A 23,592-nucleotide genomic window follows, 5' to 3' on the forward strand; every position below is an offset into this window, starting at 1 on the left:
GTGCCTTTGTGGCTAACCGAACCACATGATAAATTCTCGTGTCAAAGAGTTTGCTTTCTCTCATCCCCTTTAAGCTTCCGCATTACTTATTGTAATTTTTGTGTGCCTTTACTTTCTAGAGTTGAATCTTGATAGGATTGGCTATAAGTTGCATAACTCTTTTGGGATGAGGGTTTTCACACTAGAAGAACACTAGTTGCACATCTAGATAGTATGACTTAGTTTATTTTATGTGCAAATAGTTGGAGCTTGAGGTTAAGATTTTTAGTTTGCCTAATTCACACATTCCCCCTCTTAGGCTACAAGCACCCGATTCCTTTCAGATTCCCAGGGCAATATTAATATCTATTGCAGCAATAAAAAATGTGGGAAAACCTTTAGAGCCTACTAGTTGCAACGATTTTATTGCGATATGTATGTAGTGCCACGACTTTGACCATATTGCCATGCTTTTTAGCCATGGAAAAAGCCCAATTTTTTAGTAGTAGGAGTTCCATTGTCAAAAGCATGTTATGACGATAGTTTTAGGGTAAAAAAAAAGGAAAAAGTCTGTTTTTCAACCTTGAACTATCACGCTAGTCCGATTTTGGCCCTTGAACTACGAAACCGGACATCCTACACCTCCAACTAACGAAACCGTTTGAAAAACAACCCTGGCTCAGCCAAAGGCGGTTTTGCTACAGTAAAATTTAAGAATTTCTGGAATTTCACACCTCTCTCAATTAAATAATAAAGAAAGCATAGTTAATATTGTCTAAAAATCATGATATTTTTTTGGGAGGTAGATCAAAAGACAAGGAATCTATTTTGGCTAGATGTACTACAATAGACATAAAGGAATTTGAATTATAAAATTTTAAAAATAGGTAGAATTCAAAATTCCTTGAATTTTTAGGTCAGCTAAACCTATAATAAAAATGCATTAAAAATATGATAATTCATAATTTTTTATTTAGTTTAGTTAGGTACTTTTTATTGGCCCAAGTTCTATAGAAAATTCATAAATTAAAATTTGAGGAATCAAATTTGATTCAAATTTGAGCATTGCGAAGTAATTCAAAAACTTTCATAAAAACTTGGGCCAATAAAAAATACCTTATTAAACTAAATAAAAAATTATGAATTATCATATTTTTATTTCATTTTTATCAAAGGTTTAGCTAACCCAAAACTTCAAGAAATTTTGAATTCTACCTATTTTTAAAATTTTATAATTCAAATTTCATTATGTTTAATATATCACATCTAGCCAAAATAAATTCCTTGTCTTTTTATCTACCTCCCAAAAAAATATCATGATTTTTAGACAATATTAACTATGCTTTCTTTCTTATTTAATTGAGAGAGGTGTGAAATTCTAGAAATTCGAAAATGCTACTGTAGCAAAACCACCCTCAAAACAGCTTGGTACAGTGCTCGAGGGGGTGATTCGGACAGTTTTGCCAGTTCGAAGGCCTAGGTTACCCGGTTTCGTAGTTGGAGTTTGAAAAACGGACTTCTTGACTAGTTCGAGGTTGTAAAATAGACTTATCCCAAAAAAAATGAACTTCCAAGACAAGAGGCAACATATAGTTTATTGCATGACACATACATAATATAGATTGGGTATACAGGTCTCACAATTGATTTCTACACCCATGCACGATTCTTGCCATACTTGTCCACACACCATTTTATGTATGAGTACCTTAATTTACACCACCGCTGGAGGAATGAAAGTAATTGGGTGCACAGTAAGGCTAGTTTCCTTACTTGCAACCATTCCTACAACCTCCCTCATGTCGACATCCTTAGGCTCCATGCCCTTAGGAAGTTTCCAATCAAAGTGGTAGAGAAGGCTTGCTAGTGCGAGCTCTATGTTGGCCAGCCCAAGGTTAATACCTGGACACATACGACGGCCAGCACCAAATGGGATGAACTCAAAATTTGTCCCTCGAAAATCTAGGTTATTAGTCTCAAACCGTTCTGGTTTAAAGTCTTCGGCATCCTCCCAGTACGAAGGGTCCCTACCAATTGCCCATACGTTCACAAACACGGCCGTACCCTTGGGGATATCGTAACCCATGACCTGGCAGGTCTCTCGACACTGACGTGGGATAAGGAGTGGTGAAGTAGGATGCAGCCTTAGGGTTTCTTTGAACACTAGCTTGAGGTAGCTGATCCCTGACTTGGCCATGTCATCATCGGTGATGATGCTCTTCCCTTTGAAGGCTTGTCGCACCTCAGCCTGTGCCCTGGCCATCGCAGTTGGCGACCGGATCAGCTCTGTCATGGCCCAGTTCAGTATGGTCGAGGAGGTGTCGCTGCCCGCAGCTAACATGTCCTAGAAGAAACATTTGTAGCTTGATTAGTTCCGGCTGGATGAGGAAGGGAAGGTGGCGATAGAGTGAGAAATAAAACTTACAAACATGAGAGCAATGATGGTTTCGTTTGTGAGCGGGATGGGCATGCTTCCGTCCTTCTGGAGCCTGAGCAGCAGGCTAACGAAGCTCTCATGGGCTGTCTTGTCGTCGCACTCCATGGCTTCCTTGGCCTCCTGGATGATCTGCCTGAGTATGCGATCGATCCTTTGGCGGCACGCGAGACCCTTGCGTGGCGCCGTGCCGAGCATCTGCATGATCCTGGAAGACGGGTAGAGGTCGGCGATGGTTATCCCCGACGCCAGTTGAGACGCCGTGTGGACGGCATCGAGGAACTCGTCCTGGTACTTGCACCGGCTGCCGACGCACTCCCTCAGGAAGGTGTCATTGACGAGCTTGGAGACAGCCGTGGAGAAGTCCACCGCGGTGCCGTTGGCGGCGGCCGCGGCCATGCCCTGCAGAAACCGCGCCACCTCCTCCTGGCGGATGTGCTTGAAGGACTGCACCCGGGTGGTGGTGAGCATCTCCTGCACGACGATCTTGCGGAGCTGGCGCCACCGCTCGCCGTAGGGCGAGAGTATCAGGTTGGTGGCCCCGTAGGTGATCGTCGCGCTGGTGGCCGGGGCGAACCGGTCGGCGAAGCGGGTGTCGTTCACCTTCAGGATCGCCTGCGCGGCCTCCATCGACGATGCCACCAGCGCGGGCACCTCGCCGAAACGGAGCGTCATGAGGGGGCCGTGCTTCTTGGCGAGCCCGCGCAGGACCCGGAAGAGCAGCGGGCTGCTGACGAGGTGGTGGAGGCTGCCAATCACCGGCAGCATCCACGGGCCGGGAGGCAGGTTGAGCTTCGGCTTGGCGGCGAGGGAAGGCCTGATGATGAGCCTCCAGGAGAGGACGATGAGCACCACGGCGGCGGCGACGGCGAGGAGCAGCTTGTCCTCCATGGTTGCCGGCTTTCTAGTACACTGCGTTTGACATTCATGGCGCCGATATTGGCTTGATTTATATAGGACATATATCTCAGTACATCATCAGCCAATTGTTATGGCCGCTCGATCATCAGCTTACTTTGATTTTTTGCTCACACGTGCTTTGACGAGCAGTGCCATCCTATCGCGCGCGCGGAGCTCAGTTGACCCTGGTTCGCATCTTTGACTTGTGTAGTATTGGACTAGCTAATAAAAGTGATTGCTTTTTCCAAGCTGATGATACCACGATATACAAAGTCGTGCCACGCCTGACTCGTGAATAATTTAAATGAGAAAACAAGATTGTCCCTGATCCGCATCATCTTTCTCACGTGTATTGGACGACTTCTCCACGGCATGAGAAGTACTGAGTCGTGGCTGCTTATTAGTTTACTGCACGTCCGCACTGGCAGCCTAGATGCAAACTCAATCTCGTGTTCATATCAGGTCAATACGCGTTTTTTCTTTTATACATTTTCGGATGATTTACGGGTGATTTTTCATTCTTGACTGTTACTTCATATTTTCATAATTTTTTTCTGGATCTGCTGGATCTTGTAGTTGATGATCAAAATTGGCACAAGCTAGACAGACCAGTCTGACCGGTGCTCGCGGGCGGTCTGACCGATATGTGCCTTGTAGCTGGTCCGCCAACTCGACCGGTCAGACCGGTCTATCTGGAATCTGATTAATTAGGGAATTTTATAGATTTAGATCTGTAAAATAGATTTTTTGCGGGAAAAATCCTCCCTACCCAATAAATATAAAGGGTCACGGCCGATTGAGGGTTTATCCAATCGATCAAATACAAAAACTTTTATCTTTTTTACTTTTCTTACCCTAGCTTTTCCAATCTATTATTTGTTGTTCCTCCTTCGTCTCTACATCGATTAAGGTCGTTCTAGGTCGCTTGCCGACTCTAGAACAACCCTGCGTGCGCCTGCCTAACGGGTCTTCCCGAGCTAAGGTTTGTAGGTTCATCGTCAATCTGTCTGGCAGCGATCGGTCTGACCGGTGCATGAAACCGGTCTGACCGGTCCAAGCAGGAGGTACTGCAGCGAGCTCCTCCTCGCGCCGCAGTTCGAGAGCGTTTGTGTGTTGATCCCAAAAGACGTCAACAGTAGTCACAGATCTGTGAATCAAATTTTATTTGAATTCATGGAGATTTGAGCTAGTAACCTGAGGCTCAGGAGGCGCTTGATAGGCTCAAACCAACGCATCCTAACCAGGACACTAGCTAGTTCTGTTCGACATGCATGGCGCCGGCCGGTATTGGCTTGATTATATTTATAGGACATCCCATTACATCATCAGATAAGGCAATTGTTATGGTGGTGGAAAACACGACGGCTGCTCGATCAGCTTAGTTTGTTTTTTCCTCACACATGCTTTGACGCGCAGTTTTCAGCACATGCCATCGCGCGCACGGAGTCAATGAGGATTCTATACTCTGTAGCACAAGCTATTCTGGTCGTAGAGTAACGTGATCTCGAGGTGGGAGAACTAAAAAATGATGCACCGAGTAAATTGGACCGGCCGGTTCAAAGGGTTGAGCTGTATTGCATAGGAATCCGTCCCGCACGTAAAGAAACTTACGCTCCAGCTGGACCTCTCGTTCAAATCGAAACAATTCCTGAGGATAAGTACATCGATGTCGTCTTAAAAGCAGTCTCATGCAGTGACACATATTTTGAGACGACTTACTAGACAACTTCTACAATAATTTATATTTTTAGTTATCTCATAGCTATACCACATTCTTTTATTTGTGAATGAAATAAAAAAATATTTTGAGTTGTATTATAACAACAACTCATACAATGGTTGTAAGTAGTCTCATACCAATATACTATAAATTTTAGTCTACAAGGCGGTTGTTTCGTGAAGCAACCACCTGTTTCTCTCACCTCACTCTTTCTCCCACTACTACAAAAACGATTTGTAGAAACATTCCGATTTTTTTCTAGGGACGGATCAAAAAATAACCCGCTCCTACAAAAAACGTGAGGGTACTGTAGCAGTTGGCCCGCCCCTAAAAATATATTTGTAGGGACAGACGATGGCGTCACCCGCCCCCTGAAAATGGAGCGTTATTTCCAGGGGCGGGTGACCGCGTGACCCGGTCCTAAAAAAAATTGAAAAGATGATGCGGGTAACAATAAATGAGTCTATCTCCCTTATCTCTGCGGCAGCACATGCGCTGCAGTCTCTCTCTTCTTTTCTTCTCCCCATCTCTTCTCTCCCACGCGCTTACTCCCCACCTCTGCAGCGCCGCCGTGGCCGCGGGACTCGACGGCGGCGCGCAGAGCGGCGGTGCCCGCAGCGGCAGCACGCGGAACAGCGGCCCGTGGCCGCGGAGCTCAACGGCGGTGCGCGGAACAAGGGCGACGCGTTATACGCTCACGGCGCAACGGCGTGGCGGCGTGGTGGGCGGCGGGCGGGGGCCATGCTCACGGCGGCCAGCGGCCAGATCCAAGCCAGCGGCGCGCGGCGGCCAGATCCAGCGCGGCGGCAGCGGCGGCGCGCGACGCGCGGCTCGCGGTAGGCGGCGGCCAGGAGCGGCCTGCGCGGCGGCCACCGGCGGCGGCGCACGGGCGGAGGCGGCGGCGGGCATCGAGCGGACGCGGCAGGGGCTGGAGCTGCGGCGGTGGTGTCGCGCGGCTGCGGCAGCGGTGACGCGTGGCGGCGCGCGCCCCTCCGGCGGCCAAGCGGCGCGAAGGCGGGGGCTCGCGACGGGGGCTGGAGCTGCGGCGGTGCGCGGGCGGCGACACGCGCGGCGGGCGGCGGCGCTCGCCTGGGAGTTGCGCGCTGGACCTTTTTTTATTTTTTAATCGATTAGCAGCGGCGGGTAATGGGGTGAACCGTCCCTAGAAAAGAAATCGATTTCTAGGGACTGTTGATGGGGTGACCCGCCCCTAGAAATATATTTTTAGAGGCGGACGCCGCACCCGTCCCTGCAAACAGCTATTTTTAGCTACGGAAAGCAGGGACGGGTGTGGTGTCCGCCCCTAAAAATGATATTTCACCCACCCCTAAAAACCTTTTTTTTCAGTAGTGTCCTTCACATCACCAAAAATCCTACGTGACATTGCATGTACCTGCCCCGAACATGGCAGCGCACACGAGGCCGCGCAGGGCAAGACAGAGGCAGTGGATGGTTACTGTAACATCACTGTTGCAAATTATGGATTAAGCAGGCTCATTAGATTCACCCATCCGTGCAAAAAAGTTTTGTAAATAGATTTTATTTAATACTTCATGCATGTGTCCAATCATTTGATATGCTGTTTTTGGGTGTAAACTTTGGGGATCTAAACAAGGCCGGATTTTCGGCGAGAATGATCTAAACAAGGCCGGATTTTCGGCGAGAATGAAACTAATAAAATTTGAGTAAAATTCATATTCCCTACACATGAAAATAAAAGAAGTTGCTGGAAGACATTCTGGCGGATATAAGAAAAATCGAGAATCATGTTGTGCCATTTAGAAACAACACATGCATCATCGAGAACATACCTAGTGTTTCAACTGGATTAGGTATTACCGTGTTACCAAATCACGGTAGCACCTAAGTCGGTACATGTTAAACTGTATAAAAGTATCAGAGCAAGCAATCATCTATGTGCTCGGAAAATCCCAAAGGCTTCCATCCATTAGCTTCTTGTTCTCTCAGAAAACTGAACTGTGACGAGATCTACCATCACGCCGCAAGCATCACTGCATCAGCAATGCCTCCCTTTCGTTTATGGGTTCCAAGCCTAGTAGGCGCTTGCTTGCGTTCCATGCAACGTCGCCTTTATTGGTCGGTTATCAAAGCGAGCGGAATATTTGTATACTACATCAATTTGGAAACCCAAATGTTAGTTATTTTTTTTTTGTATAAATTGAGTCAAAATTAAAAATGTTTGACTTCTTGAGAAGCGAGATTTACATTTTTTTTTTGAACGGAGAGAGTATCTCATGCAAAGGCCACCTAATACTAGCGAGCCGGACAGTAAAATTAGTGGACAGCCACTAACCCGTGTGATTAGTTTGTGGCCACCATTGCGGTCTTGCGGGTGTCCACAACCCGCCCCATCTGCAAACTGCGATAAAATTTTAAGGTGGTGAAGGTTTGATTTTAGCAAATATTTAATCTGACCACAATCTGTTCAAAAATTAGAAAATTGAAGGTACGGGACTGACGTTGTGATCATGGGTGCAGGATTTGCTGGTTGGTGATGAATAAATCTGAGTACACATTGTAATGCATGTGAACCAAATGTTCAGAACTATATACAAGCGATTTGAAGAAAGTAAAGGCCATACATTCAAGGTCGAATACACCTGCAAACCAGCGATCCTTATATGGTCGACAGGAAACACATGCACTGTATCATCGTTAATTAAGACAGAATTATTATTTCAGTTGAGAATAGAGATTGCTCTAGACCTGTACAGGCCTACAAGCTAAGACGCCATTTCAAGTCCTCCCCCACTGTACGGCCACACCAATACAAGAATGAAATCCATCGGTCACAAATCACATCGTGTTCAGATCGAGAACGACTGACTTACCTAGCAAGGGGTATCAATCGAATCTGCCGGATCCGGCCTCCAACGATGCTAGGGCTCCCCTGGGCGGTCGCGGTCCACAGCCACCGCCACATTCAGGCCATCCTACGCGGGAGGGTGTGAATCGATATCATCGCGGCTTCACCCACCTCCGCCCGACGTTGCGGTCGTGTCCACCATGGATGATGGCCGAGCGTTGGGGAGATGAGGCGACGAGCTCCGCTGTCAGCGTAATGAGAACAAGATACCCATAACTCCGGACAAATGCACGGTTAAGGGAAGGAGGCCCACCAGCTGCGTCAGCCGGCGACGTCATCCGAGCACGGGATGGACGAACGCGTGGAACAGGCCGGGCCCGGCCTGGTACGTGAACCCCGGGAAGGCCTTTTTCTTCTCCTCGAAAACACTCGTCTGGTAAAAAGATCTTTACCATGCGGGAATCCCGGAGTTACAGCGCCCAGCCGCCAGGATTGGCTTCGGTGCGGAGCCCGAGGGAGCGCACAGCTTCCCCGTAAGAACATCATGATTAAGGGGATGACAGTCGCACAGTCGATAAGAAGACAGGCGGCGGATAGATTATCTCTGATCTACCCGTCCCGTCAACTTGAAGATGGACGTTGACCGGGAGCCACCGCCATTTACCGCGCCCACCGTCGCGGTAAACCCAGGGTGGCCCCGGCCATCTCCCGGCCATGAGGGTCACTCCGGACCATGAGGGTCCGCGGGGTAACCCTGGAACCGCCACGCGGCCGCCTCGGACCACCCCTGATGTCCCTTGGGACACCCCGGGGCACGAGGATACGTCAGACAACATCGGATCACCCCGGGATGTAGGGTCCACCCGCCAGTTTCTACGGCCACCCCGGGACGCCTCGGGCGCCCCGAGGCCGCCCTAGAGCACCCCTGACACCGATGGGCCCCCCCAAGGCCTGCTACAGCGGGCCCGACAAGCCGCCTGCCCATCTGACAAGGGCAGGGCAGCCTGGAAGACGGCGCCCACCATGCAAAAAGGGTGTTCATACGAGTTAGAGAATAGCAGAGAAAGTAGTTGTAGTCTATAAATAGAAGATCACAGGACATGTAAGGGATCCCTCTTTCGAGACCTGATTCATACATTCTGGGCTTGGGCTCTCCAACTAGGCATCAGCAAGAACCAATCACAACACACAGGATGTAGGGTATCTCCGGGCGGCCTGAACCTGTCTAAACACCACCGTCCCAACTTGCTTCCGTAAGGGAGATCCTTGCGTGCTTTACACCACTGGCCAACAGTGGCGGATCTAGGATTGTACCACAGGGTATGCCGCAGAGAAATTTTCCATATACAATTAAGTATAACTGACAAATAAAAATGGCATCATCCATATATAATTCGATAAAAAAATTTCAACATTTGACATAACTTTTAATGCAAGAGTAAAAAAAATTATCAAGTCTTAAATTCAACAATCAAGGGAACATATATATTTGTCCGAAATGTGCATAAAAGGACCTTAGCTTACATGTCTACAATGTCAACATCAGTTGAAGTATGTGCAATGTCCTTCCACTTCGTAATTCATTAATTCTACAAACATTATACGCAAGGTGCAGAATTAGCATTACTAATGATTAATTATAAGAAAATCAAAATTAATTCTAAGAAACATTATAGATGCAGTTTTGATTATGTAAGCAGTAAGTGGCCCAAGATAAAAGCAGACATATTGGCAAGGGAAAATTGATCAGTATCAATCTTTCTATAATGTTGTTGTTACTAGACTCCTAGGCGCCGGGAGACAACTCACAGAAAACGTACGAGCATGCACCACAACGGCAAACGGCAGTAGTCCTACACGGCAAGGCAGCAGGCCGCAGGCCAAAGGCCAAAGGAGCGGGCGGCGGTGATCGCGGCCTCGGGAGGAACAATTCAACTTCACATACGTAGTTCTCTCTCTTTTACTCACATGTGCTGGAGCAGACTGGGCTGGCCGACAGGGTATGCCATGGCCCACTTGACATACCCGTGACTCCGCCACTGCTGGCCGAATATCTAAACGGGGGTTTCCTCGAATCTCTGCTAGCGGTACTCACCCACGGTCATCCGCCATTCAAGATCTTGTTGCGGGGCGTGGTGTGTGGATATGGTGTGGATAGAGATGAGCATTGCTGTTGCTTGCTGTCGTGGGGTTCGCCGCTTCGTTTCCTCCTGCGCCTGTGGATCAGTAGCATGGGAGGCTCGTGTATCCTCTTGTTCTTCTTGTTCAGTCGAAGTTGGAGGCCATCGACATCAGGAGGAGTAGCGACGCGAATGGAGGGATCGCGGGTATGGCTTTGGTAAGGGAAGCGCAGGTGAGAAAAGAATTCGATTTTTCGTAGAAATATCTTCCAACTCACGATTTTGATGTGTCTGCACCTCTTCCCACCTCCTTGATTCTGACAGAAGGGTCCAGCGTGAGGAGTGAGCCCGATATAAGTGAAAAATGTTTTCAATTGTTTTCGATGTTTAAAGTATAGATACCGAAGCGCAGATGGGAGGTGGAGTACCATTGTAGTAATAGGGCTTTTTTCCTATGGATTTTTTTGTATAATAAAGCGCATTCATCGCATGTTCTTACCAAATTAAGAACGGATCATTGCTCAATTTGCCTTTCGCAACCTCTGCTTTAGCAATTTAAAGTCATGACACCAATACTCTCAAATACCCGGACTTGCTTGGAAACAAGTTTGTCAGCTCAGGTGTGCTCGTTGTTCACAGGCATGTCAAGAACTCATCGATTGAGAACCAATGCAATTTGACGTTCATCTTATTCAAAATATGTGTTTAAATAAATCAGATTTCCATTTGAAGTAAATTACACAAATAATACTAGTGCTATGTATTTCCGATCGAAAAACAAACGGAGCAAAACGAGCTGAAATTAACCTGAGTTAATCTTTTAACTGATTTATACTCTATCTGATCTGAAATAGTAGTAGCATCGTTTTATAGAATTTGCCTCAAATTAAAATTTAATCTATTTTAAACGCATATTTCCAATAGGGAGCTCTTGGAGAACATGTGCAAGGTCGCGCACCAGTTCCACTTGCAGGGGGGACGGCTTCGTCTCGTTTCAGGAGCTGATGGCCGCAGCAAGTGCAACAATTCGGGAGCAGCTGCAAGTAGCTAGCTAGAACAGAGGATAACGGAGTTTACATTTCACTTGATCCAAATATTCGTTACAAAGATCTACCGAAATATGATTCAGGTTATGTATGTACGTGGCCCATCCTGCTGACAACGAATGTTTGCTGCAAAAATAAAATGGACTGACGGAGCAGCTTCCAATTTGTGAGATCCGTAGTGAAATGCACCGGTTTGTTGGAGGAAAAACTCTGGATGTGCAGTCTGCACCTGGCTATTATGAGGGTTTTCATGTCTGATAATTTTGGTAGTTGTGAAAGATATAAGAATCTCAGCGCTATACTGCTACTAAAACTGAAAGTGCCGCTTAACAGAATTCCTCAAGAGAAGACATGAACGCTAAGCTTACAGAACTCAAGAAAAAAAAACATCCTGCACATATATAGCAATCAAAGTTTATGCAGTCATTTCACAAGTAAATCTTCCGTTAACAAAACAGCCTAAATTAAAAAAAAAAGATGGGTGTAACATTTTTTTTTTTTGCGAACATTCACCCATGAAACTGAAACATCACATAGATGCTACAGGCTTCAGGAAATTTTGCTGTCGGATAAACTTCGCGGATTACACACATGAACGAGTAGGGAAAGCAGGGAGGCCCCGTTCAGGACACAAGAATTTTGTCCCCGATGAAAACTTCATTCCGAAGGGTACCAGAAGGGATTTTGGTTCTTCAGCGTTATTCTTAACTGATCTCCGTTCTTCATGGAACAGTGACTCTAGGAGTCATGGGACGGAAGAGTGAGGCGGAGCTCAAGGGCGACAGCAATACAGCATGGGCCCCATGGCCAACTTGTCGTTTTGCATACTAAAGTTGGCGTTGCTAGGGGTTCGATTTTATGGTGGGTGCCGACTGGGTTTGCCGAGCGGTGGCCGGCGATCGACAATATGGATCAGATTAGTGTCGGTGACTAAATGTGAGTTTTTCCAAAACGAAAAAATACATTTAGAGGTTCACTTTTAACCTAGCTTAAAAAATGATTCCACGTTATAATATCTCGATCTGTGCAAATATGTGAAACCGAAGCCAGTAAAATCCCTCCCAATGGACGCTCCATCGTGCTGATCAAGTCAGCCATGTCAGTGCGAGGGCAGCCTTCCTAGTTCCTACTAATGCCACACTGAGAGTGTGTTTAGTTGGAGAGCGAGGTTGAATGGAGTGGTTCCGTCCCTATTTTTTAAAATCGAATGGCTCTTATACATCTGTTTGGTTGGAGGGATGGAGTGGCTCTATTTCTTGTTTGGTTGAAGGGATGAGATAACAGAATAATTTGACTGTCTGCATCCGTTTGTGGGTCCCACGTGTCAGCTATGTCTTCTTCCTCTGCCACCACCTGCTGCCCATCCATCCTCCGCGCCCGATCTGCCGGCACGCCACCGCCGAGGCCCTCCACCACGCCGCCGTCGCGGAGGCCCTCTGTTCCAGTCCGCCGCGCCGTTGTCGCGGAGGCCCCACGCTCCGCCCATGCCCCCGAGCTCCGGTGGAGCACCGCGCTTTGCCCCTGCATCCCTGCTCCCGCCCTCGCTCTGCCCCTGCCCCGACTTCCGGTGGAGCTCCGCTCCAACCGCTCCCGCCCCAACTCTACCCCTCCGTCCCCTTCGAGCTCCAGTCGAGCTCCGCCCCGCCGCTCCGAACCGAGCTCCGCCCTCTCCGCTTCTGCCCAAGTGCCGCAGGAAATCCACCTACTCCGCGCGCGAGCGCCAACTAGGCTCGGCCCGAGCGCCACCCCTGCTCCGCGCCGAGCGCCGAGTGCCATGCTTTGCCCCGCGCTGTGCTCGTCGTGTCGAAGCGTCAAGGGCTCACGGCGAGAGACACCGTACAAGATGCTAAACTTCAGGTAGCTATTAGATTTCAAGGTATGTATTTTTCTAAATCCAAAAAATATTTTTTTTTCAAGTCAGGAAACAAAACAAGAATTTGTGAATTCCGGACCAAAGGTTAAACCCTCCTTCCCCGTGCCAAACTAGCTTCGCCGAGCAGCTTTCCTGCTCCGCCACTTCCCTGTCCGTCGACCCTCGGCGCCCGAGTAACTTGATCTCAAACGAAATGGAAGTCAATGGCAATGCACTCTATATAAATATCGAAAAGAGAAGTTTCTAGCCATAACCTTATCATCCTGAGCAGCTCTAGCGTTGCATTTTACAGAGTGTTTGGAGGAGAGAGAAAAGGTTAGACATGGTGGGATACATTGGAGGAGATGATGCTAACGATGAAACGCTAGCACCCGGTGCTCTATTTTGCTCCCAGCGTCAAAAATAGAAAATTATTTTCGACAGCTGTTTTTTTTCTTAGGGCTTTTCACATAGGAGAGAGAAGAACTGCAGGACCCGCTTGGTTGGTGGAGAGGATCGTGCGGAGGTGCTACACACTGGAGCTGCCCTAGCCTTGCATCATCCATTGCTGCTGCCTTCCTTCCATGGAGCTTCTCAGAGCCAGATGGAAACCAAAAACAAAACCGGTGGAGATGACCGTCGACTGAAAACCTTCCCCAACCGGTGTACATCTCAGCACTACCTGTCACGCCGGGCAAGGACGGCGAACTGTACATAAGTCGCCGGCGCCGGACAGTACAGTAGACACAACGAACCCGGTGAGTGATGTACAGTAGGCACAACGCCGGGCGCCCCAGCCGGTTGGGATGCAAACGGGGCGGGCTTTGCCGCGAGCCCGCTGGGTCAACCCGCGCCACCAACCCGCATAACCCGCGCCGCGAGTCCGCATAGCTGGAGTGGTGCACGCGGGTTTGCCCGCGCTGCCCGGCGGCGCCGCATCCCGCATGTGGCAACGACCGCGTACGACCTGACTAATACAAGAAGACGACGACCACGACCGCCGCAGTGAACCCGATGAGGATGACGTCCGCGCCGGCCACCGACCGGTCGGGCCTCCCGCCTCCCCCGGGCTGCGACACGCCGGCGGGCCTTGCCGCCCCCCCCCCCCCCCCCCCCCCCCCCGTGGCTCGGCGATGCAAAGCATCAGCGGCTTGGGCACCGCCACCGCGGCCACCACGTCGGCAAGAAACTCCAGGAGGAGGAGCCATGGCAGCGACCGAAAGCTGCGGCGGCTCGCCATCCTACAGAAATCTTGCAAAACTCTCTCGCAGCTCGCCCCTTGCAAAACTCTAGAGAAATTTGTGTTAGGAAATAAACCACGTCGTGTACGTACATGGCGTGTCAGGTCGAGGTCGCGGCGAGTCCGTCGTGTGTGCGACGAGTATGTCTGAGTCCAGAATGTTGGTATGGCTACGTTCTGTTTAGGTTGTTAGGATCTAGTCACGTGTGTGCATGCGTTCTCCTCGTTTGAGTTAGTTAGCTTGTTTAGATTTTTGATCGAGTCTATACCGGGTCTGTTGGTGCACGAGTAGGTGCTCGTGTTCGGGTCCAGCAGAATGGTGAGCACGACGTGCGGCGCGTGCGGCTCGGATGACCAAGTCGGAGGCTTGTAGAAGCAGCGGAAGGGACGCCACTTGGGCTCGCGGATGAAGACGGTGACCGGTTCTTGCGTGAAGTTAGATGCTCACGAAGGAGAAGAAGCCGGGTCGCCAGGACGTGCGTGGGTGGGCGCCGAGTTCGCTCGAGTGTGGTGGCGTGGGCGCTGTGTGTCGCCAAGGCCTATAAGTGGTCATGTAATCCTTGTGTGCAGAGTTGAGTCGAGTCCATTTGATCAATAGAACAGCCAACATACAGGCCGTGTGCGCGGCTGGGGCGTTCGTCGCCAATGCAAAGCTGTTTCTTCTGTTCATCTTAGCTTCTACTGTTCTTCTTAGCTTCTCCTACCTCCGTTCGTTGTGAGAGAGAACAAAGGGATCAATTCCAATAATTGGTATCAGAGCCTTGTATGCCCAAGATCATGCACTACTACCTCAAGCAAGAAGACATGGTGTTGGTTCCGCAAGGCGCCGGGGGGAGCTTGGTGTCGATGTCCTACCCGGTGTTGTCGCCAGCGGGCTACACGGCGTGGGCGATCAAGGTGGAGGCGATCCTCGACGCGCAAGGCCTCTGGGAGGCTGTGTCACCGTCGGGCAATGGCGTGGTGGATGCGCACAAGAACAAGACGGCACGGGCGCAGCTACTGCAGGCGCTGCCCGAGGACATCCTCATGCAGGTGTCAACGAAGAAGATGGCGAAGGAGGTTTGGGAGAGCTTCAAGACGAGGTTCGTCGGCGCCGATCGTATCAAGACGGCGCGCCTCGCCACGCTCAAGGGGGACTTCGACAAGCTGTGCATGGTGGACGGGGATGCGCTGGACGACTATGCCGGGAAGATCAGCGGCATGGCCGCGAAGTTCGCCGGCCTCGGGTCCACGCTCGACGACGCCGCCATGGTGAAGAAGCTGCTCGACACCGTGCCCGATCACCTGTACCCGGCGGTGGCGGGAATCGAGCAGTTCTACGACGTCGCAACAATGACGTTCGAGGAGGCGCTCGGGCGGCTGAAGGCCTTCGACGAGCGGTCGCGGCGGCGCGCTCAGATCACCGGTGGACAGGCGCCGTCCGGTGGTCACGGTGGTGGTGAGAAACTTCTGCTCACAGAGGCGGAATAGAAGGCGCGGCACAAGGCGAAGTCCGGGATCGGGAGGTGCTTCAACTGCGGCGTTCGCGGCCACTTCGCGCGGGATTGCCGCAAGCCGAAGAAAGAGGAGGCATTGCTCGCCAAAGCCGACGAGGAGGCGTCGCTGCTTTGAGCGGCGTACAGCGCCGTGTTTAGGGGGAGTCCGGCGTCGTGGTTTAGGGGGAGATTGTTAGGAAATAAACCACGTCGTGTACGTACATGGCGTGTCAGGTCGAGGTCGTGGCGAGTCCGTCGTGTGTGCGACGAGTATGTCTGAGTCCAGAATATTGGTATGGCTACGTTCTGTTTAGGTTGTTAGGATCTGGTCACGTGTGTGCGTGCATTCTCCTCGTTTGAGTTAGTTAGCTTGTTTAGATTTTTGATCGAGTCTGTACCGGGTCTGTTGGTGCACGAGTAGGTGCTCGTGTTCGAGTCGAGCAGAATGGTGAGCACGACGTGCGGCGCGTGCGGCTCGGATGACCAAGTTGGAGGCTTGCAGAAGAAGCGGAAGGGACGCCACTTGGGCTCGCGGATGAAGACGGTGACCGGTTCTTGCGTGAAGTTAGGTGCTCACGAAGGAGAAGAAGCCGGGTCGCCAGGACGTGCGTGCGTGGGCGCCGAGTTCGCTCGAGTGTGGTGGCGTGGGCGCTGTGTGTCGCCAAGGCCTATAAGTGGTCATGTAATCCTTGTGTGCAGAGTTGAGTCGAGTCCATTTGATCAATAGAACAGCCAACATACAGGCTGTGTGCGCGGCTGGGGCGTTCGTCGCCAATGCAAAGCTGCTTCTTCTGTTCATCTTAGCTTCTACTGTTTTTCTTAGCTTCTCCTACCTCCGTCCGTTGTGAGAGAGAGAACAGAGAGATCAATTCCAACAATTTGGAGAATTCCAAAGTACAATGTGATGCCCTGTTCCCTCCGCCTCTCAATTCCAAAGTAGAATAATCTTGCTAGCTACTGACATTCTGACAATCGTGCTTGCTTGAGCAGGTTCTCACAAAAGCAAGGGGCCCGCGCATCCCCAACCACGCGTTGGGCCGCCTCATAGCTGCCGTCGCGCCTTCAGCGGTGGCCGCCTCCATCCCCTCTGAAGGGCTTGCGCAGGGGAGGCAAGAAGCGGCGGCGGTGGCAATTCAGTCCTCGTCGTCCGTGCCGGTGCTGCTGAGGCTTGCCAAGTTCGGCGCCGCTAGACGGACCGAGTCCGGCAACGCGGCGGTGCTGCTGCGGCACGTGGCGGCTGGGAACGAGGCGGCGGTCTGGGCACTCTTGCTCCTTACCCTGGACGGCGACGACGCGTGCGTCGGGCTCGTGACGGATGGTGCCGTCGACGCACTCTTCGCCGTGGCGGCGCGGTCAGCACGCTCGCGGCCACAGCGCTCACCAGCCTCGCCACCGTTGATATCAACAAATGCAGCATCAGGGCACACCCCTCTGTCATCGCCACGGAATCGCGGATGCATACGGGCTGCCGCAAAACCCGCAAAATCAAGAGGCGCTATGCGGGCTGCCGCATTTGCCTGTGATAGGACTCGCGGCTTGTGCGGACGCGGGGCGGTCAGCCGCAAACTGCCCCGCTTGCATCCATACCAGCCGGTTACGCCGGCGGCGGCGGCGACGCAGCCGCCGCCTCCACCAGCTCCTGCTCCTCGGCCTTGCCCGGGGCCGCCGCACGGCGCAGCTGCCGCGCGCGCGCGCACAGGAACGCGCCGAGCGCCACCTGCATTGCGACGGCCACGCCGGCGAGCGCGATCCCGAACCTCTCGCCGAAGTTGAGCCGCTGCCACGCTGACTTCTCGGCTGGAGGGCCCGCGCGAGGAGGGGGACGGCTCGCTCCCGGGAGTCCCGGCACCGGTGGCAGCGGGGAGCGGGGCTCGTCGCCGCTCCCGGGCGCAGCGTGCTGCTGCTGCTGGCGCGGTGGGGGCGGGAGGGGGAGCGGCGCCGGCGCGGGGGCCGGAGACGGCGAGCCGGCCGCAGCGTCGGTCAGGGGAAGCGAGGAGAGGAGCAGCTGGGCGAGGAGGGCGGCGGCGACGGTCAGGGCCCGGCGGGCGCGCGGGGATTCGCTGCCTCGCGGCGCCATGGGGCAGGCATCAGCTGGGCTGGGAGCTGGAGGCCGCCTGGGCTCTTGGGGAAGCAGGACATTGACACGCGTAGAGTTATTAGCAGCGCAGCACGGTTCTGGTTTCCCTGCCAGCTTGTGGCGCGCGGCGGCCGTCGCCGTCGCCATCCCGCCCGACGCGCCGTGTGGGGAAGCCCTGCGCTGTCCTCGCCGTGCTGGTCCGGGGAATGAATGGCTGCCGCCGCGCTGGCGGGTTCGCCCTCCCTGTCCTGATGGCGACGTGCCCTCCTGCTGACGGAGCCCTCTGTCCCGCTGGCAGCTGCTGCTGCCTCCAACGCCCAACGGACAAATTTATGGTACAAGAATGGAAGCTGAAAGGCGTTAGCAAGCTTCGACCCTGGTCTAAACAAGCCGTTGACAAACGAAAGGAGATGTAGCAAACAACTTCTTGCGGCCCAATTCCGTTTCTCGAATCGAGTTGGCATGAATCACTCTCTTCGGCGTGGGTGGCTAGTGCTGATTTGTTGTAGAAAAAAGTATTACTGCCTGACTAGTGATTGGTACTGATTTGATCTGAGAAAAAAGCACTACTGACTAGTTAGCTGACAAACTAAACGAATAGAGCGAATATTGTTTCATGCTTCAAGTTGATCCAGTGCCGGAGGGCAGCCAAAAAATTAGGTATGGCGGGATAGATAAACGCTAAGAAATTGAGAGAGAAACGTTATGAATATGACTTTGTTTAGATTGAAAATAAGTTCGTATCCATTGAATTATTTTGGCCAAGGTATGGCAGCTGCCACTCCTTGCCACATGGGGTCCTCCGCCACTGAGTTGATCGGACAGATGCAGCAGAGCCGACTGCCTCTTGGTCTTCGGCGAACAAGAACATCTTATCTTATCTTACTATTACTAATTCGAGATTTCTTTAAAGATCCAATAACTCTGATCATAATAGCCATTGAATCTATACTAATTGGAGACTCCTTTAAAGATTTCACGTGAAGCCACCTAAAATCCTAAGTGTTGTAGACACTTTGAAGGCTTCACGTGAAGCCACCTAGGATCCTATGTGGCCACTTTAAAAATAGAAAAATCTTAGAAATTCTCATAAAAGTTAGAAACATCCAGACATCAATCCAACAACTCTGATCATAATAGTCATTAGATCTGTACTAATTGAAGGCTCCTTTGAAGGCTTCATATAAAGCCATCTAGGATCCTAGGTGGACACTCTAAAAAATAAAAAAATCCTAAAAATTCTCATAAAAATTAGAAATGTCCAACCATCAATCCAACAACTCTGATCATAATAGTTATTGAATTTGTTATCTTTTCTATAAATTACCCACCTCTGTCTAAAAATAAACTAAAGTAACCCCCTAAACATGAATCTAAATTACCCAACTCTGTCATTATTAAAAATCTAAAGTAACCCTCAAATATTCATGTAAATTACCCACCCATGTCATTATAAAAAAATAATGCAAATAACCCTAAATTTACATATAAATTTTCCAATTATGTTCTATTAAAAGTTAAAGTAACCCATAAATCCGAAATTAAATTATATAATTATAATAAAGTATTAAAATGCACCAATATGAATTCTAAATTAATAATTCTATCATTATCAGCATATTATTTATGTGTTATAAATATAACTTAACAACATACATAGATGCAACATATCAAACTTATGCTATATAGCAACTTATGTTGTAGGCCTATTTTTTCTAGCGACAACTTTGGATAAATGTATTAATGTATAAAGATTGGGTATAGACAATATCATATTTTATAGATTAACAATTTATATAGAGATAATATGGTAACATATAAAGATACTTCATAGAGGTAAACACCATTGAATGTAAAATTAATTTTTATATACATAATTTATTATCTGGTTCATTCATAGGTTGCTACACACTTAACATATAAGATGCTACTATACATTAATATAAGTTGCCAGTTTGTCAAAGATATTTTAAAATATATGATGGGTCTAGTTTTGTAGATCTGATCGAGAAAGATACAATGGTGCCAGCGGATTTGAAATCAGACTAACCAAAAGAAAGTTATCATACTTTTTCAAGTTCAAACAATGACAACCAATTTATTTCTACGAGGGTTGTAGTAGGCCACGTGGGATCTTACGCTCTATATGCGTCAAATAGATTTCTCCATAAGATATAGGGTAAAGCCCGCTTTTGAACTCTGAACTATCATGATCATATATTTTTCCACTCGGAACTACAAAACAGGACATCCAGCACGAGCCAATTATCCAAATCGTACAAATTACCCCCCTCGAGCCGAAACAGGGTGATTTCGGCTCGAGGGGGGTAATCTACATGGTTTGGATAGTTGGATGGTGTAGGATATCTAATTTTGTAGTTTTGGATTGAAAATCGGACGATTGTTATAGTTCAGAGTCGGGGACTTTACCCTAAGGTATACTATAATTTTTCAAAAACTATATTTGAGTAAGTGAAGGCCCAATTGGGATGAAAAATGGCGCAGTTTCCAAGCCCATCGTCTGATATGCAGGCCTTGGGCTTCCAAAATTCAGGATCTCGTGTTACGTGACCATATACCCCAATGGGCCCTTTTAAAACCAAAGCCCACTAACAACGTCTAATAAGGCCTATAACACGCCCTAACGACCAGTCTCTTGGAGCTGGAGAGCTCGCAACGCCCTGACCTTATCGTCGACGCTGCGCATCCGCGTCGCCCGACACCGATGGCCGCCGCGCCTCCGCCGGCCGCACCGCCGTCTCCAATGTCCGCCACCCTCCTCACCTTCCCCTCCTCCTACCCCTACCCTTCCCTCCCCTCACCTCCCAAGCCCCCAGCCCACAGGCCCCCTCACCTCCACCTCGTCCCCCGGGTCGCCGCATCCCCTGCCGCCGCCGCGGCCGCACCGCGCCGCGCCGCCTCGGCCACCTCCGCCACCGACCGCCTCCGCACCCTCGTCCGCCGCGGAAACCTCGACGAGGCGCTCCGCCTCGTCGACTCTCTCGCGGCGCACGACCCGCCCGCGCGCGCCGCGGCGGGGCCCTGCGCCGCGCTCATCAAGAAGCTCTGCGCGTCGGGCCGCACCGCTGACGCGCGCCGCGTGCTGGGCGCGTGCGTGCCCGACGTCATGGCCTACAACGCCATGGTGGCGGGGTACTGCGGGGCCGGGCAGCTCGACGCCGCGCGAAGGCTCGTGGCGGGCATGCCCGTGGAGCCCGACGCGTACACCTACAACACGCTCATCCGCGGCCTCTGCGGCCGCGGCCGGACCAGCAACGCGCTCGCGGTACTCGACGATATGCTCCGCCGCGGATGCGTGCCCGACGTCGTCACCTACACCATCCTGCTCGAGGCCACCTGCAAGAGGAGCGGGTACAAGCAGGCAATGAAGCTCCTCGACGATATGCGCGCCAAGGGGTGCGCCCCGGACCTTGTCACCTACAATGTTGTCGTCAACGGTATCTGCCAGGAAGGCCGGGTTGATGATGCAATGGAATTCTTGAAGAACTTACCGTCATATGGTTGTGAGCCGAACACAATTAGCTACAACATTGTGCTCAAGGGCTTATTCACCGCAGAACGGTGGGAAGACGCCGAGGAGGTCATGGCTGAGATGGCCCAGAAGGGTTGCCCTCCGAATGTGGTAACTTTTAATATGCTCATCAGTTTCTTGTGCCGTAGAGGATTGGTTGAGCCAGCAATGGAAGTTCTTGAGCAGATCCCCAAGTACGGATGCACGCCTAATTCATTGAGTTACAACCCACTTCTTCATGCATTCTGCAAGCAAAAGAAGATGGATCGAGCAATGGCTTTCGTGGATTTAATGGTGTCCAGGGGCTGTTACCCGGATATTGTTACGTACAACACTCTGCTTACTGCTCTCTGCCGCAATGGGGAAGTAGATGTTGCTATTGAATTGCTTCATCAACTCAAGGACAAAGGCTGTTGCCCAGTTTTGATTAGTTACAACACAGTCATTGATGGCCTTACTAAGGCTGGCAAAACAAAGGAAGCACTAGAACTATTGAATGAAATGATTAGCAAAGGGCTCCAACCAGACATCATTACCTATTCAACAATAGCTTCTGGTCTCTGTAGAGAAGATAGAATTGAGGAGGCGATCACAACATTTTGTAAAGTGCAAGATATGGGCATAAGGCCCAATGCAGTGCTGTACAATGCTATTCTTCTTGGGCTCTGCAAACGGCGTGAAACACACAACGCTATTGACCTGTTTGCTTACATGATATTGAATGGCTGCATGCCTAATGAATCGACTTACACCATATTGCTTGAAGGCTTGGCTTATGAAGGCTTGGCAAAAGAGGCAAGAGAATTGCTGGGTGAATTGTGTTCTAGAGGAGTTGTTAATAAGAAATTTATGAAGAAAGGAGCCATTAAAATGCTAGATGGACCTGCAACAACATAGTGATGATCAGTTGGTGTACATAAACACGAGATTATGTGTTTGCGGCTTTGCACATCTTCGGCATGGGACTTTTCTGAGAGTACAATTGCGATATCTTAACTGATGCCACTTTCGTATTAACATGTGAGTGCCTTTTTACAATTTTTTAGCATAAATCCTACTCTATTTTTCAAAAGACTCGAAAACTGCTGGCACAATTTATTTTTGTTTCTTGTGCATGTCATCATCTTTGGCATGGTTGGTACCTGTGCAACACTAGAAAGTTGGTTGACTCATGTTTAAATGCAATTTAAGTAAAAGACATTTCACAAAGAGCTACTGGTTGTTACCAGGGATCCAAATCTGTATTGCAAAGATATTATATAAAAGTTCTCAATTGAATAAATACGCATCGTCCAGATTTCCCCATGTCCCATGGTGTTTCAGGAACTATGGAAATTAGCCAATATCCAGAATTGTGATTCAGGACCTCTCTCTGTGTCTGCTCTTCCTGCTTGGAATGGAAGGCATATTAAATTGTCAGATTCAGCTTCTCTTCCACTGCAACATAGTGACATTGTGTCTGTACCATTGCATTTCACTGGCATAGAGCAAAACAGCCCTTGACATCTATTGTACTGCGACAGTTACTTGGAGTTTACCTGGACTTTTTCGTTTCTATTGTTGACTGTTACTATCGAGGGAATTGCATGGTATGTTCACCTCTGCTGTTATGATCCAAAGTTGTTAACAAATCACTGCCTCAATAGTCAATCCTGTTATGTTATGTAGGAGCAACCTTCATTACGGCATGTATTACTTTTATATTTCTACTGAAATTTTCTTTTAATAAGGAAAATCTCATGTATTTTTATCCTTTCCACCATTCTGCTAACCTGGTTTTACCTTTTATTTTATCGCAGTGCTGAAAATGCCAGTGAGAGACAATTTTCTTGGAGAAGGATTCGACCTGAAAGTGCACAAACATTGACCCTAAGCATTTTTTTGGTAGTGTAAACATGAGCCTTACTCATTGGTCAGTGATGTAATCTGATCGCATGTGAAACGTACTAGGAGTACTACGCAAACAACTGATGAACTTCTAAGTTTCAAGACCATGCATGTCCACTGTATGAACTGATGCAGTAGTTTTTCCAGTTGCAAACCAAAGGTTTGGTTAAGCATACTCAAGTTTTGAAGTTATAGAGTTTGCTCCTTCTGACTAGTTTCTACTTTGTAATAGCTCCCAGTAGTTATATTATGAAAACCAGCCAATGGGCTCTCGCTTTGATTCAGTTCATTCTTGTCTGGTTGTATTTCATCTGGAAACATTGTAAGCTCTCACTCCTCTCCGTCATCACTTAGATGGTGTCATATCAGAGTGTGAGTCGTGCAATGCTTGTCAAATTTTTCAGCAGGAAAGAAGAATTAAACATATCTAGTTGTAAGAGTGACAAAAAAACAATTGCGCATATTATTCGCCACACCAGATGGTACTTAGCAGGCTCTTATTA

General features: G+C 49.6%; 3 protein-coding genes across 5 annotated transcripts; 1 reads left to right on the forward strand and 2 right to left on the reverse strand.

The window, feature by feature from the left end:
- Positions 1–1,557: 1,557 nt before the first annotated feature.
- On the reverse strand, positions 1,558–3,320 carry LOC120656125 (zealexin A1 synthase-like). Its single transcript, XM_039934146.1, has 2 exons — positions 2,405–3,320; positions 1,558–2,323 (listed from the first exon to the last, which is right to left on the reverse strand). Exons 1-2 carry the CDS (start codon positions 3,302–3,304, stop codon positions 1,694–1,696), a joined length of 1,530 nt encoding a protein of 509 aa, XP_039790080.1. The 5' UTR covers positions 3,305–3,320; the 3' UTR covers positions 1,558–1,693.
- A 13,867-nt stretch (positions 3,321–17,187) lies between these two features.
- LOC120656128 (translation initiation factor IF-2-like) lies at positions 17,188–17,951 on the reverse strand. The gene has a single exon (XM_039934150.1). It carries the CDS (start codon positions 17,815–17,817, stop codon positions 17,188–17,190), a length of 630 nt encoding a protein of 209 aa, XP_039790084.1. The 5' UTR covers positions 17,818–17,951.
- Positions 17,952–20,326: 2,375 nt separating this feature from the next.
- LOC120656127 (pentatricopeptide repeat-containing protein At1g09900-like) lies at positions 20,327–23,515 on the forward strand. 3 transcript variants are annotated; one of them, XM_039934149.1, is made up of 3 exons: positions 20,335–22,222; positions 22,526–22,791; positions 23,002–23,515. In XM_039934149.1, exon 1 carries the CDS (start codon positions 20,396–20,398, stop codon positions 22,097–22,099), a length of 1,704 nt encoding a protein of 567 aa, XP_039790083.1. In that variant the 5' UTR covers positions 20,335–20,395; the 3' UTR covers positions 22,100–22,222; positions 22,526–22,791; positions 23,002–23,515. The 3 variants fall into 3 exon arrangements, with proteins under 3 accessions (XP_039790082.1, XP_039790083.1, XP_039790081.1); XM_039934147.1 differs by having other exon boundaries at positions 20,340–22,222; positions 22,726–22,791; XM_039934148.1 differs by lacking the exon at positions 22,526–22,791 and having other exon boundaries at positions 20,327–22,222.
- Positions 23,516–23,592: the final 77 nt, after the last annotated feature.

The sequence above is a fragment of the Panicum virgatum genome, chromosome 1N, assembly GCF_016808335.1.
Source record: "Panicum virgatum strain AP13 chromosome 1N, P.virgatum_v5, whole genome shotgun sequence".
NCBI lineage: Eukaryota > Viridiplantae > Streptophyta > Magnoliopsida > Poales > Poaceae > Panicum > Panicum virgatum.